This window comes from Brachyistius frenatus, unplaced genomic scaffold, assembly GCF_029030835.1.
Source record: "Brachyistius frenatus isolate BFR_SWC_R1_liver_20210118 unplaced genomic scaffold, ASM2903083v1 Contig_18, whole genome shotgun sequence".
Lineage (NCBI taxonomy): Eukaryota > Metazoa > Chordata > Actinopteri > Embiotocidae > Brachyistius > Brachyistius frenatus.
Window position 1 is genome coordinate 995,547 of NW_027210617.1, and position 23,273 is coordinate 1,018,819.

General features: G+C 40.4%; 1 protein-coding gene across 33 annotated transcripts in view; it reads left to right on the forward strand.

The window, feature by feature from the left end:
- Positions 1-20,163, forward strand: part of adgrl2a (adhesion G protein-coupled receptor L2a) — a 96,598-nt gene extending 76,435 nt beyond the window's left edge. For 4 of the 33 annotated variants that reach the window (XM_069694686.1, XM_069694691.1, XM_069694692.1 and 1 more), the window contains 12 exons: positions 198-403; positions 1,055-1,228; positions 2,020-2,229; positions 3,007-3,227; positions 3,844-3,910; positions 7,851-7,942; positions 11,128-11,296; positions 11,521-11,649; positions 12,389-12,485; positions 14,170-14,298; positions 15,603-15,620; positions 17,577-19,834. In XM_069694686.1, coding sequence (XP_069550787.1) covers positions 198-403; positions 1,055-1,228; positions 2,020-2,229; positions 3,007-3,227; positions 3,844-3,910; positions 7,851-7,942; positions 11,128-11,296; positions 11,521-11,649; positions 12,389-12,485; positions 14,170-14,298; positions 15,603-15,620; positions 17,577-18,424 — 2,360 coding nt within the window. In that variant the 3' untranslated portion in view covers positions 18,425-19,834. Of the gene's footprint in view, positions 1-197; positions 404-1,054; positions 1,229-2,019; positions 2,230-3,006; positions 3,228-3,843; positions 3,911-7,850; positions 7,943-9,989; positions 10,035-10,340; positions 10,368-11,127; positions 11,297-11,520; positions 11,650-12,388; positions 12,486-14,169; positions 14,299-15,602; positions 15,655-16,896; positions 16,950-17,576 lie in introns of all 33 variants that reach the window. The other 29 variants (XM_069694693.1, XM_069694688.1, XM_069694690.1 and 26 more) reach the window with 19 other exon arrangements.
- The last annotated feature ends 3,110 nt before the right edge of the window (positions 20,164-23,273 follow it).

Consider the following 23,273-nt stretch of genomic DNA (forward strand, 5'->3'; position numbering starts at 1 on the left):
TCATTTGCTGAATATTTTAAATTCAATTACTCTGAAATAAATTGGAGTGTTGAAATATTTGTGGTCCTCTTGTCTTCTAGTAGTCTGCATATTTGTCACCACATTTTGTTTTATTCATACATTGTTTAAATTGTTCCGCTTACTTCATTTTATTTTTTCCCCTCCTCTTCCCTTTATTTCTGCCTTTTGGTCGACAGGAGTTGCCAAGCTGGTTTTTGTGCTCTACAAAAACCTGAGCCAGTTCCTCAGCACGGAAAACGCCACCATTAAGATGGCCAACGAGGCTTACGGCCGCAATGTGTCGGTGGCCGTCAATTCCGACATCATCGCCGCCTCAATCAACAAGGAGTCCAGCCGCGTATTCATTAATGACCCGGTGATTTTTACCCTGGAGCACATTGATGTGAGTCTCACTGCTGGAATGAATGGAGAGGTCATATTAAAAAACACCAGAAGGGAACATCCAGAGTAGACGGAGATCTGCCATTTGAATTGTAAATGTCTGGCTAGGTCAGTCGGCAGTTTATTTAAGTCACTGAACATCAAATTAAAGGAGTCTTTAGAACCTAAGTGAATTCTTAATGAAAACTAATTCTTTAATCAACATTGGGATATAAATGATACCCATTTTCTTTTATAGTGAGGGAAATTAACTCCTAGATTAGCCCTACAATCTAGGATGAAATTACTGGAGCACCAATTATCTTTCGTCTTTTAAAGTTGTCACTAGAGTTCCCATAGGACCATGCGTGACTCCATTCTTTATCAGAGAAACTGTGCAATTCCAAAGACATGCCGTCAAACAATTATGCTTCTCTGTTATTAAGGCCTCGTATATCCAACCATGCCTCGGTTGATTTGGCAAGCATGTGCCAAATGAGATACAACATATGAATTGCTTCATGAGAGCTGTGAAGCGAAAAATCCTCATCCATATCAGTGCAGAAAAATACTTTGTATGAGTAGGGGGTAAATGGCCTCTGTGTTCTACATGTGCTTCAATTTTAGGAAGTCAATTATTTGGACACTTAACCATATCTCTTGTTATCTGCAGATGGAGCACTACTTCAACTCCAATTGCTCCTTCTGGAATTACTCTGAGAGGAGTATGATGGGCTACTGGTCCACCCAAGGCTGCAAACTCCTGGACTCCAATAAGACACACACCACCTGCTCATGCAGCCATCTCACCAACTTTGCCATCCTCATGGCACACCGAGAAATTACAGTATGTCATTTCATATTTTAGATTCATCTCTAACTCACACCGTTTATGTGGTATTTAAGACTTTTGTGTGCATTGTGATTAGACCCATAACATTTTGGTTTCTGGTTTTCAATATCACCTTTACAGGATCGCAATGATCCCAATAAGGTTCAGAGAGGAGACACATTTATTCTGATGCTGCAGTGTGTGTTTTCAATCCATTGCCTCTTTCATTAGCTGTTTAATGTAAAATTCAAAATGACACCGGATCTTGTGCCTGTAAGCAAAAAAACGAGGTTGCAAGGTACAAAGATGTTTGTTTTGAAGGATATTGTCAAAGCCTGCATATGAGGCAATATCAATTTTACAGTCAGAATGAAATAAAAAGAAAACGTAATTTTGTATAAAAGAAAAAAACATTTTAACCAGTCATCATTCAGATATATCTTGAGACCACTCGAGGATACAGAGGTATTTACATATGGTATATTTTTGTCTCTGTGACATATACATGGGACAGAAACATAGTCCTTAAAAAAGTTGGGTCATGTTCTGCTCTGAGTCAGGGTTTGTTTTTCAGTTCCATAAGCTTATGTTGCAGTGTAAATAAAATAAGTACTATTTTTAGTTTCTCATTTATTATAAGATTCAAAGGGGGGATTAGTACTTTTGACAAGATTATCTATGATTTAATCTGACGTAAAATGCTTCCATCTGTCCTCACAGAGCTGAAAAAATGTTAGCTTCTTTCTCTTCACAAGCCTGTTTAGTTATTTTGCTATTTTTCTTATTTTCTTTCTTATTTTCTCCAGAACATCGGAGTGTATGACGAGCTGGTCCTGACCGTCATCACCCGTGTCGGCATCGTGGTGTCCCTCGTCTGCCTCACCATCAGCATCTTCACCTTCTGCTTCTTCCGGGGCCTGCAGAGCGATCGCAACACCATCCACAAGAACCTGTGCATTAATCTCTTCCTCGCAGAGTTAATATTCCTAATTGGTATCAATATGACGGAACCCAGGGTAAGCTGAAACGATTTCACCCTATTGATTTGGTTTTGATTCATTGCCTTTCACTTTATCTCCTCCCAGCCCCAAAACAAAGGACCCTTTCAGAGTGAAATGGATGAGACTTTAAGCATTGTTTGTTTCTAACCTCCCCTGCTTGTCCCTGACATGACATGAGTGGGACAGCACCATTAATATAGATTACTAAGGGGACATGTCTTCCTCTTGACAGGTCTTTTTTCCTCTTTCCCTTAGAGTTGCTATGGCTGAGCCTGCATCCATACCATTTTTAACCTTTTTTTTTTTTTTTTTTTCCAACCTGCACTTTCACTTCAGTCTCCAGAGTCACACATTTTTTTTCTGCATACAGCTGAGAATCAAAGCTGCCAACGCTGAGCTGTATGATTAAATCTATTAACTCTAACCTCACAATGTGAATGGCATTTAAATCACTACTGTGCTGGTGGAGCGCTAAAACCTGTGCATAGTCAGAGCCCATGTGGTAAATGAATATTCATCAGCATTTTTCATCAGTTTCACTGATATATGTTCGGCTGAGTGAGAGGCAGAAACAGTGAATATCACCTTTTCAGTGGGTTTTAATTAAAGATGATATACAATTTTCAATAAAGAAAGTGCCTTCTAGACACTGCTTGGCCTGTTTAAATCATCATTGATCTACAAGTTAATCTAATAACTCTTGACATTTTTTTTACATGTATAAAACTGTAACTGTATCCTTTGTCCTTGAGTCCTTATTCTTTGTCTAAATGAGTTGTGGTTGCATCTCAGATTGGATGTGCAATCATTGCGGGGATCCTCCATTTCTTCTTCCTGGCTTCGTTCTCCTGGATGTGTCTTGAGGGGGTCCAGCTCTACCTCATGCTCGTGGAGGTCTTCGAGAGCGAATACTCCCGGAAAAAGTACTACTACGTGTCTGGTTACCTCTTCCCTGCCATCGTTGTGGGAGTCTCCGCAGCTATCGACTACAGGAGCTACGGGACTAAGAAAGCGTAGGTGCAGCTCTTGTAAATGCAGAGCAGACATGCTGGATGCTACAATGTGTGGGCTCACCTGCCGTGTCTGTGTGTGGCACGTTTTGAAAATAAATCTCATCGTTTTTGCCAGCACCTTATGTGTCTCCCTGGAGATTATACCAAAACATTTGAGCTCCTTTTGCCAGGGATGGGCAGCTGTTCAATTTTTTATGTCATTTGAAAGTGGCTGACAGACTCAACACTGTGGTTTCAGGGGAGACGCAGCTACATTAATGCCTTTCTGCTCAAAGACCCTCCTGTGACCTCTTGTTTGTAAATGCTCTCTTAAAGAGAAGAGCACTGTGCAGAAAAACCTTTTACGTAGATTAATGGCCATATCTCAGCTAAGACTCGGTTATTACGTGGGGCTACTTGGGGTCCTCTCGCTGTTTGGTTCAACTGTATTAATGTTCAACCTGTGAAAGTGCTCCAAGTTAAACATTGATAAAAAATAATGGAGACTAAATTACACATTCAATGTCATTAGTCAAAGCTACCAAAATTAATTTAATTACATTAGTATTAGGCTGCAGGAGCATTTTATTTTTGCAGTGTGCTGCTCAAAGCTTAAGTGTGTATTTCTTTGTCACAGGTGCTGGCTAAGTGTGGATAATCATTTCATATGGAGCTTTATAGGACCTGTCACCTTTATCATCATGGTAAGCTGTTTTATTTTCCTCTGAATACGTAGACTGACAGAGTGAGGAAGGGACTGAGAGGGGGAGATGAAAGAGATGCGGCAGAAAGATAAAGAAAGTGAGATGGTTGAAGTGAAGGGGGCAAGTCAGCAGGATTTTTTTGCTCCGAATCTCTTCAGTGATGACAGGTTAATTTTGCGCCAAAGACAGATTTTGAGGCATCCAACAATTCCCTCTGCCTCTCAGCACCTGACAAGGATCAGGAGTTGATGGCGTACTTTAACCTCACGTTTACACAGCACCACATTACAGACATGACCTAATGGTCTTTAATTTACACGTCTTTTGATAAAAGGAAGAAAATATTCAAACTTGTCACGAGGTGTGCATTTTACAGCACACATTGTTGGATGGCAATGTTCGAGTTTATAGCTCCGTTTCTCCTCGGCTGCATCCGCCTCCTTGTGTGTTTGTCTGCTTGTAGTAAAATAGCAGATGACAGTGTCAGCGAGAAGAAAAGCAAAGGCACCTCTCTGTTTGGTCAAGGACTATCCAGGGTGAAGGACATATAGCATATCATATTGACATATGTCCCATTGAGGCATGCAATTATTTACTGGTCATGACATTATTATCTCCCGCTCCATCAGAGAGGCTCAGAAGAATGAGACCTCAGGGAGTCTTACTTCCCTGCACGAGGAAAAAAAAAAAAAAGAGGAAATAGCAGGTGGTATTCCTCACATATATCCTCTCAGCCTACCGCACCATGTATTGCTTTGCCCTCGTGCACACCAAGGGATGAGGAAGCTCTGCAAACTTGTCTTGCTGCTGTGCAGGGAGGATGGGTGGTATTTGTTCAGTACTGTGTTCATTATCCCGCCTAATGGTTGGTACTGTGTCTACAGATGCAGTGACCTCTGTTGAACATCAAGCTGACACTGAAAATATACTAGAGCGAAGGGCCAGCCATGTCAAATTCCAACGAGTCTCTACACACCATCGGCCGACTGCTAGGAGCTTTCTAAGTAAAGATACAGTACAGCTCTTTGTCTGTGTGGTAGGAGAATAAATAAAAGATCAATCTGCTCACTGGACTACATTTCACAGTTTTCTCCAAGACGGACGTTGTCACTCCATGCAGTGTTTACAAATGGAAAAGGAAGTGCACAGAGGACCCGACAAGGGTCTGTGTCGGATTGAAACGTCTCTGAGTAAATGCTGAAATACCTGTTTCTTGTTTTCATTGATTTTTTTTTTTTATTTTCCCTCTCCACACCCGCTTTGAACGTGTGAGCTTATAATTGAGGAGAAGCTAACATTGTATTAAAACAAACGTACATTTCTCCCTGTCTCAGCAAAAGCTCTGTCAGCCACACAGGAATTTGTTTCCTTTTCCCTAAATTGGGCCCTCATTGTTTTCCAATCGAGTGTTGCTCTCGTAATGATTTGCATGAAAAATATGTCTGCAGTGGAAATGATGCTCAGGATCCCGGCGGTGATGACCGGAGAGATAGAATTATGACCCTGTGAGGAGCTAATGTATTGTAGCAGAGCTAATGTGTGACAGGAATGAGGTTTTGTTCCACCGGCTCCGGCTTCGCACACTGCTCCTCTGATTCCGTGCAACAATTGACTCAACAAGACAAAGTACTGTGGAAAGGGGCGTCTCAGGGGAGCGTGCAGGAGCAAGGTTTGTCTGCACCATCCGTGACCCTGGTTTCTCTACAAATTGGCTTTGTCCTTGTCAATGAGAGAGAGGGATAGAAGGTGAAAAGGCACATGAGCAAGAGGAAAAAGAGAGAAAACGGTGCTGCTGTGGCTTATGTCTGGATCCCCACGTGCCACCCAAACCATGTTTGTGCCAAGTAGTGCTGGTTTTGACATACTGTAAGGTGGTCTAGTTTGTTTGATTTTTATTCTTTTATTTCTTCTCCTGTGCCTGAAATTATTCTTTTTTTTGCTCCAGGCTGAAACGGCTCCTAAATACTGACTCAAAACAAAACCAAGAGCAGGCATTTAGATCCTTGTTCTTAGGAAGAGGTTGCCCTGTCTCTGGGCACAGGAGGTATTAGCTCCATGAAAGAAGAACATGGAAGTAATGACTGGTGGGGGGAGCCATTAGTATGCTTGAGATAGCTTCAACACAAGGCCTTTTGGATCATGACACGTCGCGAGCAGTTCTTATCATCTGGACAGCTCCATCTGCACCTTTAATATTTTATCCCCAGCAGTTCATTTGGAGTTCAGTGTGTACACACACAGTCCACTTCAGAAAAAGCTTTCTCCTCAGTCCCAGTGTGGCGAGGTGCTTCTGCATGGCTTGCAGTGATGATTCAGAGACAGAGTGAAGGATAGAGGCAAGGCAGCTCCACTGTAGCACAAGGGATCCCCCGGGAAGGGCTGCGAAAGCATGTCAGTGGGGGTGGGAACATGTGCCATGCTGCTAGGTTACTTTAAAGTACTGTGTCCCTCTCCTCTGTCTCATTGGATCCATGTCACCACTCCAGGCTGTGTGAAAGGGTTTTTCAAAAGTCCTCGCCCTCCTGTCCCGCCCCCCATCCCCCCACTGTCTGACTCATGCAGGCAGCTGACAGAAATAATGGCTGATAGCTGCGAAACAAAACATAGTTTCAGTGCCGTCTGTGATATAAAAGAAGGTTCACGATTTTGCTCTCGCTCTTTCTCACTGGGTTTTTTCTTTTTTTGCAGTCGTCCCTCCCTTTCTTTTAGAGCCTGGCTTATTGTGCGCGGCTCCATGAGTTGATTGCATGTGGTGGGGTGATGTATTGATCACAGGCAGTCTTTTGATAGCACTGTGCACCAGAACACGGAGAATTTCTGCTCCACAATGAATGGCTGTGGTCTGGGTCCAGCTCACAAAGGTCCCTCGCATTATTTGTCTCCACTTTCCGTTTGCCAGTGTTTTGGTGTTCTAAAGGCAACACAATAACACTGTTTGAGAGGCTTTCCTGGGGAAAAAAAAAAAAAAAACTTCTGTCGTTGAAAAAACATTGTTTTGTTTTTTTTGTTACTCGCATGCCACTGATACAGTCGTGTATGAATATTTGTCTGCTGTATTTTTTTTCTTCGATATGCTCTATTGGAGACAAGCATCTAAATTTTTCTCTCTTAGATATCGCTTGACATTATTTATACATGCCTGGTTTGCAGTACAAGCACAGTTTGGTTCATGTGCGGTGAGTGCGTGTACATGCTGTGTCAGGAACTAGTTTGCTCCAGAATAAATGTTTTTGAAGTAAATTATTTGGAGGGCCTCCTCGCTCGACCATCCAGCCTTTGTGCTTCTAAATCACAGTATTGATTTTTAAGGTACCAAATAAATGTGCTCAGAAACACAGCACATAGTATCCGTGTCTCAGCCTGATGTGTGCCACTGGCTCCCTTAAGATTTAATACGTTAAAACAAGCAAGCAAATGCCTGCTCCTTCTCCTTCTCCCCTTCTCTTCCTCCCTCTCCTTTCATCTGGCCACACACAAGAATCAAACAAAATATATTATGTTCCCGCAAGCCTTTTTTGCAGCTGGTTATACCTTTATAATATTTCACTATGTGCATAAAATGATATGCAGTTGTTTTGTACAACAAGAGGCTCTCTTATTTCTCCTGCTACTTTTCATTCCCAGTCCGGCAGCCTGCTGCTGTGTGGCTGTTTCTTTTTTTTTTTTTTTTTTTTTTTTTTTTTTTTAACAGTGATGGATTTTAATGCATTTCCATGCTCTTATTGATATAGAATGACACAAAATTTGGCGCCAGTCGGCCCGTCTGAGACTAGCTGGAACGATAGATGTTTATTGGATTAGTCTGTGGACATGCAGAGAGTTGAAGGCTCTCCTCTTTTAATACTTAGAGACAAATTAACAGTTTTTTCTCTGTCCACTACAGTATATCTTCCGTCATACATCTTCATGTATTAACACTGCCATTACTCTGTTTTGACAGCTCAATCTCATCTTCCTGGTGATCACAATGTACAAAATGGTGAAGCACTCTACCACCCTGAAACCAGACTCTAGCCGACTGGAGAATATAAAGTAAGTGAAGCATCAGACGCTGATATCCCGTATTCTCCTTCTCATCAGTAATATATAATACTGCTGCCATTCTCCTACTTCCCTTTCAAAAACTATTTTACACTTGTGGTAAATGTTTTCTACTTCCCCTACTAACAGGTTTCAGTCTTGGACTAGCAAGTAACAAAAAATATATTTCCTTTTTTTGAGGCTCAATTTTTGAAAGTATCCAAATCAGATGGATTTATTATTTTGACTGAAATGTAACAGTTTTTTTTTTTTAATTATTCTTCAAAGTGTCATGATAAGTACTCCTACTTTGTGTGTCGTCTTTTTTGTGCCTTTGTTGTGTTGCTCCAAACCGCCAGCCGCAGAATTGCACTGGCATGACACACATCACTCTTAAGGCTGCAGCTTAACTGTGGACTGTTCTCTCTGGTAGGGTGGGGTACAGCACAACAGCTACCATGTGTGTTTGCCACTGGAACATGTCAAACCCTTTTTTATAGATCCCAGCTTCGGATCTCAGACAGAAAAGAAAAAAACCATTCCAAACACAGTCGCCACCACCCGACCATCCCCCTTCCAGTTGAGGCTTTCCGAGTCACCTCAACATTTTACTGTTGAGAAGAAAAGCAATATTTTCTGAAGTCCTAATTGTTTTTTTGTTGTTGTTATTTTTTTCACTTGTGTTGTACAACCAATATCTATTGTCATTTACAGCAGACTGAATTTCTTCCATTTAGGATCCTTTTGGTTGCAGCAGTGCATTCACATGTCACTTGAGTAACTAAAAACTTGTAACTAGTTAAATGTAATTAAATAAAAAAAAAAACACATGTAATTGTAATCAGTTACAGTTACTAAGAAAAAATATGTGATCTTGATAAAACAATTATATGTTGAATATAATATTAATTCTGTTGCTTTAAATCTTTTCACTGTGCAGGAATACGCTCATATCCAGACAGTCTCCATTCATTTGGCAGTATGCACTTAAATTCTGATCATTGTTTCTGATAGGTGTTGTTTGACTTCACACTGCCTCTCATCTGCCAATCAAATCAGTTGGCATTGTTGTAACCATCTGTGCCGAGGCAGCCGGCCATGTAGACAAAGAGGTCTTTCAAAAAAATTCAGGAATCGTTATCAAAAAACTGTGAACAGTACAAGCCATGTTGATAGTTCTGTCGTGACTCTGGATGGAGTTGGCCTAAAGATAGATGGTGGTTTGAGGTTCTGGGATATAAATGTCCTTCACTGCAGTCAGTTGTGATCTACATACGTGTGATTTGTTTTGGTGGTTGTACTTTAAAATCAAAACATTTCAATCTTAATTCAAGTTATATAAAGAACTTTTAATGAAACTTTGACAGTAACCAGAGAGGATTTCTGACGGGAGGTTTACCCTTCAGATGTATTGCCTGGTTTAAAACATTTGTTAGAAATGTAATTAAAACGTAATTAAATGTAACAAGTTTGATGGGGTAAATGAAATAGTTAAATAATATTTTGAACAGGGTTAATCCGTAACCTGTTAGATTTCAAAAGTAACCCTCCCAACACTGCACCATTATGTGATTATGTGTTTCCACTTCCCCACTGTGCTGCAACTATTTTTGCCCAGTGTTTGTTATTTTTCATTTTTTCCTAATGAATGTGTGCAACATTACAGCACTGTGGTAGAACCGCAATCAGGGAGAGCAGTCAGAAAAGGGCTTATTTAGACTTCCTAGTTTATTTGAGATTGACTACTCCCTTATCAAGGCGACCACAACAGAACACGTTTACCAAACATTGTGGTATTCAGATTGGTGTGCATTTTGTTCCTGGATGTTTGAAATTATTTCTCTCAAACTTGTTTACACTGCCGAAATTCACTGTGTATTAACAGCTGTTTTTCCATGTGCTCATTTTCTTTGTGTTCTTTGTGCCAAAGTTTGGTCTCCAAGTCAGTATAGCACATTGCTCATTGCATGTTGCATGTGAAGGCAAAGTTAACGCGCACCCTGTCCTCTCTTTTTCTCCGATCATTCTCCTCCTCTCTCTGTTCTGCGATCCACACCAGTAATTATCGCGTTTGTGACGGCTACTATAATACAGATTTGCCTGGGTAAGCTTTTACAATACACCTCAGATGATTTTACCCACACAACACCACCCACACATATAGTCGCAAAAATGTAAATTCCACCACAGAGAATGTGCCCTGACCAAATGCTTTACATCGAATTTTCTGATTGAATCATCAACAGCAAAACATAAAGTCTCAGCTCTTGTTAGACACGTGATTTCCTTGCCTCCCGTGATTACCCTTGAATCAAAGTTGACGATATCTTACTCAAATGCCGACTAACCCACGCTGTTATGCGCTCTAATCTAATTGTGTTTCTCTCTTCCTGCCTATCATGCTCTCTAGCTATGAAGATAATAAACGGTTTATCAAGTAAGAACATGTTACCCAGAAGTCTCCTCTTCAGCTTATAGTTTATTCTCTCAACTCTCTTTTATTCTTTCCTTCCTTTTTCCCCTCTTTCCCCTCTTTCTGTCTTTATCTTTCTTTCGCCAGCTCATCCTTTCCCAAACTGCAGCTTCAAAGCTGTCACTATCCTTGTGACTGGTCACTCTCACCGTGTCCATCATCTTGAAATCCAGTGTTGTTGTTATTGTCGTGTGTTTGAACATTGAACTGTGGCCGCTGTTGGTGTGTGAAGGCTCTTCAGGACCTTCACACACGAAGCGATGAATTTTCCTTGAACTCTTTCCACGTCTGCCTCGTTCTCCAGTTCTGATAACACACTCACTAGATACATATTTGGTATATTATAGTAGTTTTAAACATGCTGTGCTTTTCTAATTATGCTGTTTGGTATGTTCTAACACATTAAAAGTTATTTGCAGAAAAACAGGTCAAGGCTTCCTTCTAGCCTGTTTGAAGGCAGGAACTGCATGAGTTTTGGCTGACAGTGTGTGAGGATGGAGGGGTGGGGACATGTGGTGAAGGGGCTGCGAGGATGACATACGTGTTTTTGTCATTTTATTATTTCACTTGGTTTACGGCTTCTTTCAAAGTTTTCATTGTGACTGAATTGGGCAATCAAAAATTCCAGTCTTTATTTTGTCTCCGAACATTACTCATGTTTAATTTGTCCTCTCCTTGTTTTTTCTCTTGTGTTTTTTTTTTCTTTTTTTTTTCTGTTCCTCAGATCCTGGGTCATGGGTGCTTTTGCTCTGCTTTGCCTGCTGGGTCTCACGTGGTCCTTCGGTCTCTTCTTCATCAGCGAGGCCTCAATCGTCATGGCGTACCTTTTCACCATATTCAACACCTTCCAAGGAATGTTTATCTTCATTTTCCACTGCCTTCTCCAGAAAAAAGTAAGTTCTTTGTCCTCCGCAGTGCTCAAACGCAGTGATTTTCCTTACAAGGTGAAAGGAATGGGAATTTTGAGCAGTCAAGGCTGAACCTTAACTCCACAATGCTGAATTCACAGAGCACCGCATGCTGATATAAAGAACAAACACTGCTTGCTTTGGGATCTTGGCTAAGTCATATGTAAAGTCAACATTGTATGTAAACACTCGGCTGTTTGCTCATGCAGGTCCGCAAAGAGTACAGCAAGTGCTTCCGCCACACGTACTGCTGCGGAGGGCTGCCAACTGAGAGCTCGCACGGCTCTGCAAAGACTTCCACCACACGGACCAGCGCACGCTACTCCTCCGGTACACAGGTAGAGCAGCAACTTCGCTCAGTCAAAGACTCACCGAGTGCCACAAAAACAGAAGAACACAGTGTTTCGCGCACTCATCATACAGCTCATTTCCATCGTTCTGAAGCCCAAAGTTTAAACACTTGCTCAGGAGAACGTACTTTCATCATGAGTGTGTAAGTATTGCACACAAAAAAATGCACATTCTGCATTTTCAAGTCTGAGGTAGATCAGGAGACACAAAGTTTCCACATTTTACAAGCAGCATCTGCTGTACTGCATGAGTACCTTTCTTCTGTTCTGCCCCCTTTAGCACTTGCTTTTATCTTTTTTCTCACTAACGTCATGTGCATGGGAAATAGTATTGCATCAAAGGCACATTTTACTGCAGGGGGAGCCAGAATTTCTAAAAAAAAAACAACAACATAGGTGTGTGCTGTATCCCCTTCTTACTAAAGGCTAATAGGCCTTCAGAGACGATACCACCAGGTCTACTATGATGTAGATAAAAATCCCCATCACACTTTAACCTCCAGCTACATTCAAAGGAGTTAAGTCTGGAGCGGAAGTTGACTTGCGTAAAATTAGCTTTAAAAGACAGGCAGAAAGGATTACTACTGCCTTTGCCTCACTGGACATTAGTAGGCATGTGAGGAGTGATGGAGACTATAGTATGTACATACAAAATAAATGAAAGTTGATCTGAAAGGTGAGTGGGCTTGTTTAAAGTCCTAATGAATGTCCCTTGTTGACCTGACAGAGTCGTATCAGGAGAATGTGGAATGACACCGTAAGAAAGCAATCTGAGTCCTCCTTTATCTCAGGTGACATCAACAGCACCTCTACCCTTAACCAAGGTCAGTTCACACCTCATTTCTCTCCACATGCACACCTTTGCACACATTTCATCATCCAGCTAAAAAAAAAACTCCTTCAAGTTTCAATGATCTCACCAGCATGGTCTTTCTCTGGTAATCGTAATAAATGCTTTCAGCTTGAAAAGACAGAGCAGTGCGGTTTAAAAAAAGAAAAAAACGATTTAGGCCTTTAGTGTAGTCTCCCTTTTCTGCCAGCAAAGGATTACAAAAATCCATCCTCAAATACTCTGTGCGCTGTCATTCTGGCCGGTAACGTCAGTCTCAAATCGGGGCAAGGCTGAAAGAATGTTTTTTATTTAAGTGCTGGCTGTCCAAAGTTCATACCTAGGCTCAGGGGAAACGGAGACAAAACATGAGGGGGGAAAAAATAAAGTTTTATTTTCGGAAAATCTTAACATGCAGGAAAAGGCCATTTGTTGCCTGGCATATAAGGTGACCTCTGTTACTTTACAAGGGGATTTATGAGAGAGGGAGCAAAAAAAAAAAAAAAAACTGTCATTTATTATTTAGCTTGAGCACAAATATGATGATGAGTAGATGATGTTCAACTCTGGCTGACCTGGAGTGCTTAGTGTGTTGTTCGGCTTTCTGCTACCTCTGAAATGGCTTTCCAAGCATGCGAGGGGGAAAGAGGGTTTACACCAAGGTAGTTTAACGCCACGCCTTCCTCTCCCCTCCTCTGACTCCTGTCGCTGCGGCTCTTTGCCTTCTCTTTCTTTTTTTTGCTGTCACTTCCCACAAGGTAAAACATTACGCCTTGGGCTTTGAAGCACATTTTACCTTGCTGATACATCAGTAACAATATAGGAATCGGGCGGGGTTTTTTTTCCGTACAGTACCATTTTCTGGAGATGTTAATGTAAAGGGTGGATATTGATCACTCTGGGGTGTAGTAGCGTCGTTACCCCTGGAGAGTCGGTGCACTGAAGGAGGGCGATATCTCCTAGAAGCAAGTCCCTGTCATTAAAAACATCCCTGGAGACCTCTCAACATGACAGATGGCATTTAACACAGGTGATGAATGGCAACGGAAATACATTAGATCCTTAAAACACACTTCAAGCTGGGGGGGAAAAAATAAAATGGAGATGAGGTTTTTTTGAAGAAAATTACTGATTTTGAGCCTTAATAAAAAAAAAATAATTTTTTTTTTTTTTAAATGACGTGAAAACTTGGAAGGATTTTCCTTTCTCTTAAATTTGGACTAGGTTCAAACAGCAAAACCTTAACCTGCATAATCACAGAAACACAGGATGCTATTTAAAAAAAAAAATAATGCTCAAGATAGTAAGTAAATATGACTTAGGAAAAACTCTGATGCAATAATGAGCACAGTAGGTTGAAAACTCGGTGGGTTGGAAATTTCTTGCAGCACGCAAAACAAATGAACTGGGCGGCCAGCAGCAGAAGGCCAGCGAAAAGTAGAATATTTTTGGCACATGCAGATTTAGCTGGTTTCTTGCTTCTCCCTGGTTGCCTCTCAAACTTCATTCTGCATTCACTACTTTAAAATAAACAGCCTACTTTCAGATTTTGGCATACACCCACCACATGCCTCAAGACAAACCTGCTGAAGATTTTCTTCATTTCTTTTTTTCCATGACACTATCAATCACTGTCTACTGCCAAACTTATATGCTCCTCTTCTGTCTTGCCACTCCAGGAATGACCGGGAATTATCTACTAACAAATCCTCTTCTGCGGCCACAAGGCACTAACAACCCTTATAACACCTTACTGGCTGAGACAGTCGTATGTAACACCCCCACGGCTCCAGTGTTTAACTCGCCAGGTGTGCTTACTTAATACTTTCACCTGCATTCTGTCTTTGTCTCCTCTCTTTACCTCCTCTCTGTCTCTCCTTCTTCGTCTCTTCAGTTGACTATACAGCAGGCCAAATGAAAAGCAGGATGTTCTGCAGTATCACCTTTCCTTCTGAATCACTGTCTCCCAAATCCTTGATACACTACTTATTGTGTGTGTGTGTGTGTGTGTTTGTCGCGCATAGACCGTATACATTGTGTGTGTGTGTCTGTGTGTGAAGATACACACGCGTTTTCATGCACGACAGAGATCATTGCGGTTTGCCTCTATCCAGCCTCTGTGTTCTCGTATGTCTCTTATCCAAACTCTAAACGGGACATAATGATTTAAGATGGGAAAGAGATACTACATGTTCTGCCTGGAGATAATGTAAACAATGGTGTAGACCTGAAGCCGTAGAATAAACTGCATGATTATTAAGATTTATTCCCCTGAATGTATTAGGTGATTTGTTCATTTTTTTTATGCTTTTGCGGGAGTTTTCTCCTTAGAACACATTAAACTGCAAACACAGTCTATATACAGGGTTCCCACAGGTCAGGGAATTTCAGGGATATATCAATTTATTTTAAAACTCTTTTCCAGACAGCGAAAGTCAGGGAATTTGATCATTTTTTTTGTGCCAAGTCATGGAATATCAGAAAATTATGTTTGCATATTAAAATTTTAGTTGACATTTATCAAAATGTTATATTTTCCATTTAGCTATAACATTAGTTAGCTAGTTATTGTCAATGTGGATGTTTTGCAGCATTAGTGGTCACTGACTAAAATGTAGGTTATTAGGTTGCAAACTAATTACCATTATTGTTAGATAATTTTGTTGCCTCTGCAACAAGTATGTTGACATGTATTTAAATTCTTTCAATACCGGTGCAAACGGAGTACCATGTGCCAGCCGTTTTTTTTGTTTGTTTTGTTTTGTTTTTTAACAGAAAAGTCATTGTTTCTTGTCTGGCAGCTTTTTTTTTTCCTGTTCATTATAGGTCGTGTAATTTCAGCTTTTTAGTCAGTGAAAGTCAGGTTGATTTAGAGTGGAAACCCTGTACGTAGCATTACATTACACTATGCATAGATGGATAGATTTTATAGAGTATTTGGTAAAAGATAATACAATACATTGAAAAATCACAATATCTCAATTGCACATGACATTTAAGCATATATCACACTGTAAAGACTGTGCTGTGATTATATGTGTTATTCACTTTCGAAACTGAAATGGCATTTTTTTGTCATGTTTTGTGCTTTTCCCCCTGTGCTTCCCTCTAGTGACCTACAGAGAGACAAGTATGGGAGTAAAACTTAACTTTGCCTATCAAATGTAAATTTTTTTCAGCATGCTTATTTAAAACAACCAAACCCCCCTGGCACAATCACTGGTTTACTTTAGGCCATTAACACACACTCAGTGAGCAAGTGGTTCACAAAATTATCCAATCAAATTCTCCTCTAATCGGAAAATAAAATAAAAAGATTCTTTAAGTCATTTAAAGTAATCTTCCTGATCTGACAGATTTCTCGCAAATCCCCATTACTCTGCTTTTCTCTCTTCTGCTTAATTAGTGGTTTTAACAAACCAAAATTGTGTTGCTTTTTTTCTGTTTGAAAGAAGCTTTTATTTGAATGGTTTCTTTTCCTTTTTTTTTTTTTTTTTTTCCTTTTCTTCTTTTCTTTTTTCTTTTTTCTTTTCTTCCCAAATGTCTGTCCTCATGTGGCACTCAGCAGTTTCAGTGTCCAGTAGTATTCTCCTCGCACCTTTCCGGACAACACCTGTCTGGTCACTAAATTACCTCCGAGCAGGCATAAATACATGGATGTCATGGCCGCAGCTGTTCAGTTTCCCTTACTTTCTTTTTTTTTTCTTTTTTTCTATGACTTTTTCTTTTTTTCAATTTCACCTAATTTCTAATTAGTTCTGCAACTTTAATACACCTTTAATACACCTAGAATCACAATCAGTCCTCTCTTTTTTTGGACATTGACAAACATTACCATAAATTATTGCAGGTGCCTCCATCTTAATTTTTACATGTTATTCTACAAGGAGGCAAGATAGATAGCAGAGCACATTTTTGCCTTATCTCCTCTCTCAATCATAGCAAAACTAATATTTATCCTTTCTGCTGCTGCTTTCCATGACCTCCATGCTTTCAAAAATTCCTAACATGACTGCGTCTGACCTCTGCAGCGGCTGTGTTTTCTTGAGCTGTTCTGCTAGTGTCTAGGGTCTCACTGGGAACTGTTTCTGTGACGGATGCCAAGTGCCGGGCTGCGGGCAAGCTTTGACCTTTGCCAGCTTTGGGTACACAAGCTGCCAACTAATGGACAGCAAGTGTACCAACACAATGTCAATTCAAAAAAACAAAACAAAACAAAAATCCACAAAAAAGTCGCTGTTGGCATTTAATTCATAACAGTAAAAGCTGTTTAATGCTTGTTTATTTCATTTGCTGAACCCTTGCTCTTGCTAAGTTGCAGTTAAGACCTTTACTTTACATTTTGTTGTTCTTTTGAGTGATTCTTCATGTTACAATAAATCATTTTACTTTCTTTTGTACATCAGCTGCTCTTAGACCAGATAGACTGAGCAGACAGACATGATGTGAGTTGTCTAAAGTGAGTCTTTTCACCTGCTGTGTGTGGTGATGGTGGAGTGCTGCTTGTGGGCTCCCCTTGTAGTGAGAGCAAAGATGGCTGTCCCATGTTGAAACAATAATTCTTTCCCTTTTCTGTCTATGTCATCTTTTCCCATCTCCGTCCTTTTTGTTACCTCAGCACATCCAACCTATTAGTTGCTAGAAAACCTTTAAATGTTGTAGCTTGCCCGTTTGTGGCTTCATACTTGTGGACATCTACTTTTGCCCGGTGTGTTGTGATGGTGATTACTGTTTCAGTTTGTTTCTTAATGTTGTTTGGGATCTTTTTCATAGCTTTGTCACGTTTTGTGGCAGACTTTAACGCACAATGCCCAGTTTGTTTTAAAGCAATTTTGGAAAGGGAAAGTCAAAATGTATCTACGAGAAAGTAAAATGATTTCTCATTGCGAATAATGCATGCCTCTGTTTTGTATGTTAAGGATTGTGCCCAACTAACAGATTTTATGGCATGGCTTAATTTGACTTCAGTTTTCTACGTGAAACTGCATCCTAAACAGCATTAAACTTGTTCCTAACTAGTTCCTTCCCTTCATGGTTATTGGTGTCAACTAATGTAAAATCTCCTCACGTTTTCCTTTCTTTCCAGGGCACTCACTGAACAATGTGGTGAGGGATACAAGTGCAATGGATACTCTACCGCTAAATGGTAACTTTAATAATAGCTACTCGCTCCGCAATGGGGACTTTGGCGACAGTGTGCAGGTAGTAGACTGCGGCCTCAGTCTGGACGACGCTGCCTTCGAGAAAATGATCATCTCTGAGCTAGTACACAACAACCTGCGTGCCTGTAACAAAAGCCACCAACAGCAACAGCAGCAGCACCACAGTTTACATCATCCTCCCCACCACCAGCAGCCGCCACAATACCACCATCACCACCGCACGGAGCGGGCTCCGCCCAAGGTGACGGTGGTAGGTGGCAGCAGCAGCGAAGATGACGCTATCGTAGCTGATGCTTCGTCTTTGGTCCACGTGGGTGACACAGTGGGCCTCGAGCTGCACCATCAGCAGGAGCTAGAGGCACCGCTCATCCCCCAGCGGACTCACTCGCTTCTGTATGCACCCCAGAAGAAGGTGAGGACCGATGGGGGAGTGGAAACCTTTGTCAGCCAGCTGACACCCACCAACCCCGACGATAGTCTGCAGTCCCCCAACAGAGACTCCTTGTACACTAGTATGCCTAATCTGAAAGACTCTCCGTACCCTGAGAGCAGTCCCGATGTTGTGGAGGACCTGTCCCCCTCCAAGAGGAGCGAGAACGAGGACGTTTACTACAAGAGCATGCCTAATTTAGGGGGCGGCCACCAGCTCCAAGCCTATTACCAGATAGGCCGAGGGAGCAGTGATGGTTACATTATTCCCATTACTAAAGAGGGCTGCATACCTGAAGGCGACGTACGAGAAGGACAAATGCAGTTAGTGACAAGCCTTTAAATGTATTTAAATCATCCCCAATCTCTTCCTGCCCTTCTGCAGCCCTGACCCCTTGAAGGACACACTAGTGGGGGGAAATGAAGTGTTTGTTTTATTTTTGAAGAGAGCCTAGAAGTCCCGTCAAATAACGTACACTAGCCATTTACAAACCTCCCCTCCCCCATCTGCATCGCCATTGCCTTCTCCCCAAACATGCCACTCTTCCTTCTCTCCCTTCAGACCAATAGACTCAGAGCACAGCAATGGCAGTGCATAGTTTAAATGAAACTGTACATAAAATGCAGAGTCAAATTTCAGTTTTAAGAGACAAGCCAACTATGTATTTAAATGTGCTGCTGCTGTTGAATAATTGAGAAAATTTTAAGGTATGAAAATAAAAAATAAAAAAAGCAAAAAAATTAAAAAGAAGAAAAACATTACTGGCTACATCCAATCAGCAATTTCCCAGTCAAAAGGTTGTACATACACTCCCCAACATCCTAGTTGAAGCCTGTTTTTTTTATTGTAAACAAAAAGACACCCCTTGACCGGGACATGGACATGTTTGTAAAATGTTCCTGATCAGACTGTTGGAGAAGGAATATAAGGTCCTGGTCGCTTTCCATCACCATGAAGTTTGGATTGTATAACCACTAGCAATCAAGCCCCTGGCCTTATATTTTCTCAACTGTACCTTGAACTGTTGTCAAGGAAAATGGCTAAAATATATATTTTGTTGTATTGCTAGTGTAAAATAAAAAATCATGGGAAACCATAAATATGAAGAAACCTTTTAATTGCAAAATTTAACGTTTGAGAGACTATTGTGTAGAAGTTGCACATATGTTATACAGTGTGTTTATGGTTCCAACACTTCATTCATGGTAGTATGTTTGAACGTAAAGGCTTATAAAAAGAAAGGAGTCAGCAAATTACAAAGATGCATTATCACTTTTTCCACTTGTGAACAGTGTTTTTTGCTTAATGAGTTCCATTGATATCGCCCATTGAAATATGTTTATTTGACTTTGCCAAAGTGGCATTACTTTAGTAGAATGGGAATGCAAAACCCAGTTAAGGTGATTTATGCATTGCACAGTTTTTTTGTGTAATTCTGATTGAAATAGATCTTTTTAACGGTCGTGGCAGAGTGATGGGCAAGCGCAACCGAAATGAGACAGATTTTTGACAATAAAGTTTCTATCATAAATGTAGTTCTTCCGCTTGGGTTTGGATATTTTATTTATTAAAATCTTTCCAAAAAATAAATGGGAAATGTGTGAATATTTTCCAGCACTGGTATACATGCTGTACTGTAGCTCATGTTTTTTATGTAAACATGTTACCAAGGGGCTCATCACTTAAGACTGATGTAAAGTTCAACACTTGTTTAACAAATAAAATAAATGTGAGATTTTTTGTCAAATGCCAGTTGCTTTTTAATGGTTTGTGTTTTTGGTGCTATTTGAGAAAACAGGTTGAATTATTTTGCTATGGACAAAATACACTTTTGACTCAGGTTAATAAGTAAGATCCCGAGCATCTTGAAAGGCAAATTGGTGAATTTATTTTGTAGAGGATTTATTTGCTTTTTGTTCTGCTAAGTCTTCAATCGCTGCACAGTAGAGAGATCTCATTCCACCGTATGTGTTAGAGAAGCCAAATCTTTCCATGTGATTCAAATATGAGAAACTCAGGTAGGAAAATTGCATTGTAAATGTTCCTCTGTGTGGTTGTAACACTAATAAAGGTTCAAAAATGATACTGGTTCAAAGCATTGTCCACTTAGTATATTATTGAATGAGCACTAGATTGGGCACCATTAAAGGGCCTGGCACTGCAGAAATCTTGTAGTAAGATGTTGGCTTTAATGCTGTGTGGGAGTGGAAATGTGTCCACAGACCTAACAAGGGGTCAATGTTACACTTGGCTGCGGTTGTAGAAATATATTATACATAATATGTCCGGGTATGACACATATTTGGTCTAATTAATATCTGCTGCTGCTGAAGCCCATAGTCAGTTCCCGTATGGTTTATGCCTCAGGTAATGCTAATTTATGGAGCATTTTAATCTGACACCAGTTGAGGCAGAGTGACAGCTCTCAGCAGGGTAGCTGGAAATTGCACTGTTTACCATTTGGCATTGAAGGAAATGACTCAGAACTTAGCAAAAATGCACTTTTTGTCAGTGCATATGATGCAGTGTGGGCTGCGTGTTGTTTTGACTTTTTCAACAATTATGTGACATTTTGAGCAATTATCTGAGGCTTCAAATTGTCCTAGAGGAATTATGTTCTTTTTTTTATGATGTCTTGTGCAGACCCCTTGAATGTCAGTTTGGAATCAAGTGTTGAGGTGATTGTTCAAATTGCAGGCACAATGACATGCATAATAATGAGGGAAATAAATCATATTGATTTCTATTCTAAACAACCAGCACCATTTTATGTGTTGAAGAGCCCTACAGTTATAAAGGATAATTTACATGTATTTTTTAAAATACTCATTTTAATGATTACAAATATTATAGATGAGATATTTTGTTAGACAGTAACAAACTGTAAATTGTAATAAAAGTAAATATAAAGCAACAATTAATGTTAACAAATAAGATGAGAGGGCTAATCCCACACTTACACCAGGAAAACACCCTCTTGTGTGCACAATGCCTCAGAAAACCTCACATAAGTTATTGCAGGAAACACCAAAGGCAATGCCTTGTTAAAAGTTATTCTAATCTGCAAATTTGTCTCTCTTCATTGACTCCCTTGGCATAAATCACCCCTGGAGACACTTCTCACCAGCTTTTACAGTTTACCTGGAACAGAAAGGACAACTCTTCAGCGCAGGGCTCTGTATAAACTAAAATAAAATCCACATTATCAGCAGTTTCACTTTTTAATGGTGTCATAAGTCATTGTCTTCAAAATCAGGCAAGCAAATAATCGCCAACCTTTTCTCTATCCTCTCTGTGAATGCTGTTTGTTTATCCTAACACGGTGACCTTACACACGGATTCACTTTGTGGGTAAGTAGGTTTATTTTCATTATTAGGGCAGGGAAATATGATCTTGGATTGACTATTTGTCTGTGACAGAGAATGTGGGTTCCGCACCCTCAAGCTTTGCGTGTGGCCTTCTCTCCATGCTTGAGCCTCTCTAATTCCCTGTCTTTTGCTTAGGGAGAGACTCGCCCTTTGTCAAACATTGATTCAAAAGTAGGCCAGGAGCTGAGGGGCTGAGAGCTCAGTTCCTCCCACAGAGGAGCGAGTCGGCCCCTGGAAACAGGTAGAGAATGCTGTCAGCAGAATCTTAGTGAAACTGCTAAAGACGGATGTGTTGTTGACTATACAGAGACATGAGACTAATGTGTGACCAAACATGGATAACTGAGATTGTCAAGTCAAGATAACTTTCAAGATCTAAGGATTTCTGTTGGATATGATGCAATGGCATGAAAGAGATTTTCCTGTTGATGAAAGATTTTGTGTGTGTTTTTTCCAAATCCCAGAATGCACTGAAGGTCTGGTGCATGCCCCCCCCCCCTGGGAGATGGAAAACAATGAAGGTTTTGCTAAAACCACTTGGTATTATGGTCACAGAGAGACTGAAGAAACATTTGATTAACGAATCATCAATTAAAGATTAACTGTAATGATCTTCATCAGCCTAAATAATGATGTGCTTCTTTAATTCACACCACTTCTGCGACTTTGTAAATACACATCACCACATTAACAAACAAAATAAAGTGTTTATATGTATCTTGTAGGTCACCAACTTAAATAATACTAGTATTTTGTTCAAATTAGAGCATGCTCTAACTGTTCTTGCAAGTCTACATTCATGTATTTGTTGCAAGTTCAGTTTAAGAAGTTCATTTTAAAAACCTTTTGGGATTTCTCTGAGGTTATCAATAGCCACTGCAATAGCTGCTGCAGCAGGGACTCCTGTTAACGGAAAACACTGCCAATTATAGATGCCATCACCATGGATGAAAGCAATTGTATACAAGCAAAGGGAAACCTCTGAAGCCACAAACAGTAACTGGCAGCGCAAAAGTAACTTCCCAAACTCTTGAAGTCAAAGGGGACCCTTTAACTGCTTACTCTTTTCTTCCCCCAGCCTCTTTTGTCCTGTCCCCAACTTCAAATGTGCAGATTTGCGGCCCATGGGCGACTTAGATCCGGTCCCGTCGAGGTGAAAAATCCAATTAACCTGCAGCTCCAGCTGCCTTCGTTATAATCCCCTCCCATAATTATGAAATTACTAGATGCAGGATTTCAAATGAAAAAAGGATGAGAGCGACTGGCTTAGAAAAAAAAGGTGAAATAAACCATTCCACTCTGCCAATATACAGAGTTCCCATTCACCTCAAGGAGGAATAGTTAATTCCTATGACTGGATTTGAAGGTGAGAACTGCAGAAGCCCTTGTAATCAGAATAAGAAACATCCTAACAAAAACATCTATCTATAGACTCCTTCATGTGATTTATTTAGACATTTGAAGTGAGTAGAAATACATCATCTGTCTAGACTACTCATGGAAACATTTCGATAAACATCAGCAACATTGTGATTTTAAATCTCTGGTGGGACAAATATTTACTAATAGAAAAATTGTAGAATTTTTTTTTAAACCCATATGAAAATAAAAAAAAACAGGTTCCGGCTTCCGTATTGATGGAGATATAGATCATTTTAATTATAGTTTTCGAGTACAACTACAACATAAAATCGAAGTGGCAAGTCTCGCGAGAGCTTGTTAAGAGCCAAGGGTCAGGGGGTCGTGTCGTATTGCAGTGAACTTTCTACGTGAAGCTAGCTAGCGTGCTTGAGTGGAGCACGAGAAGGTTTCATGTATGTCA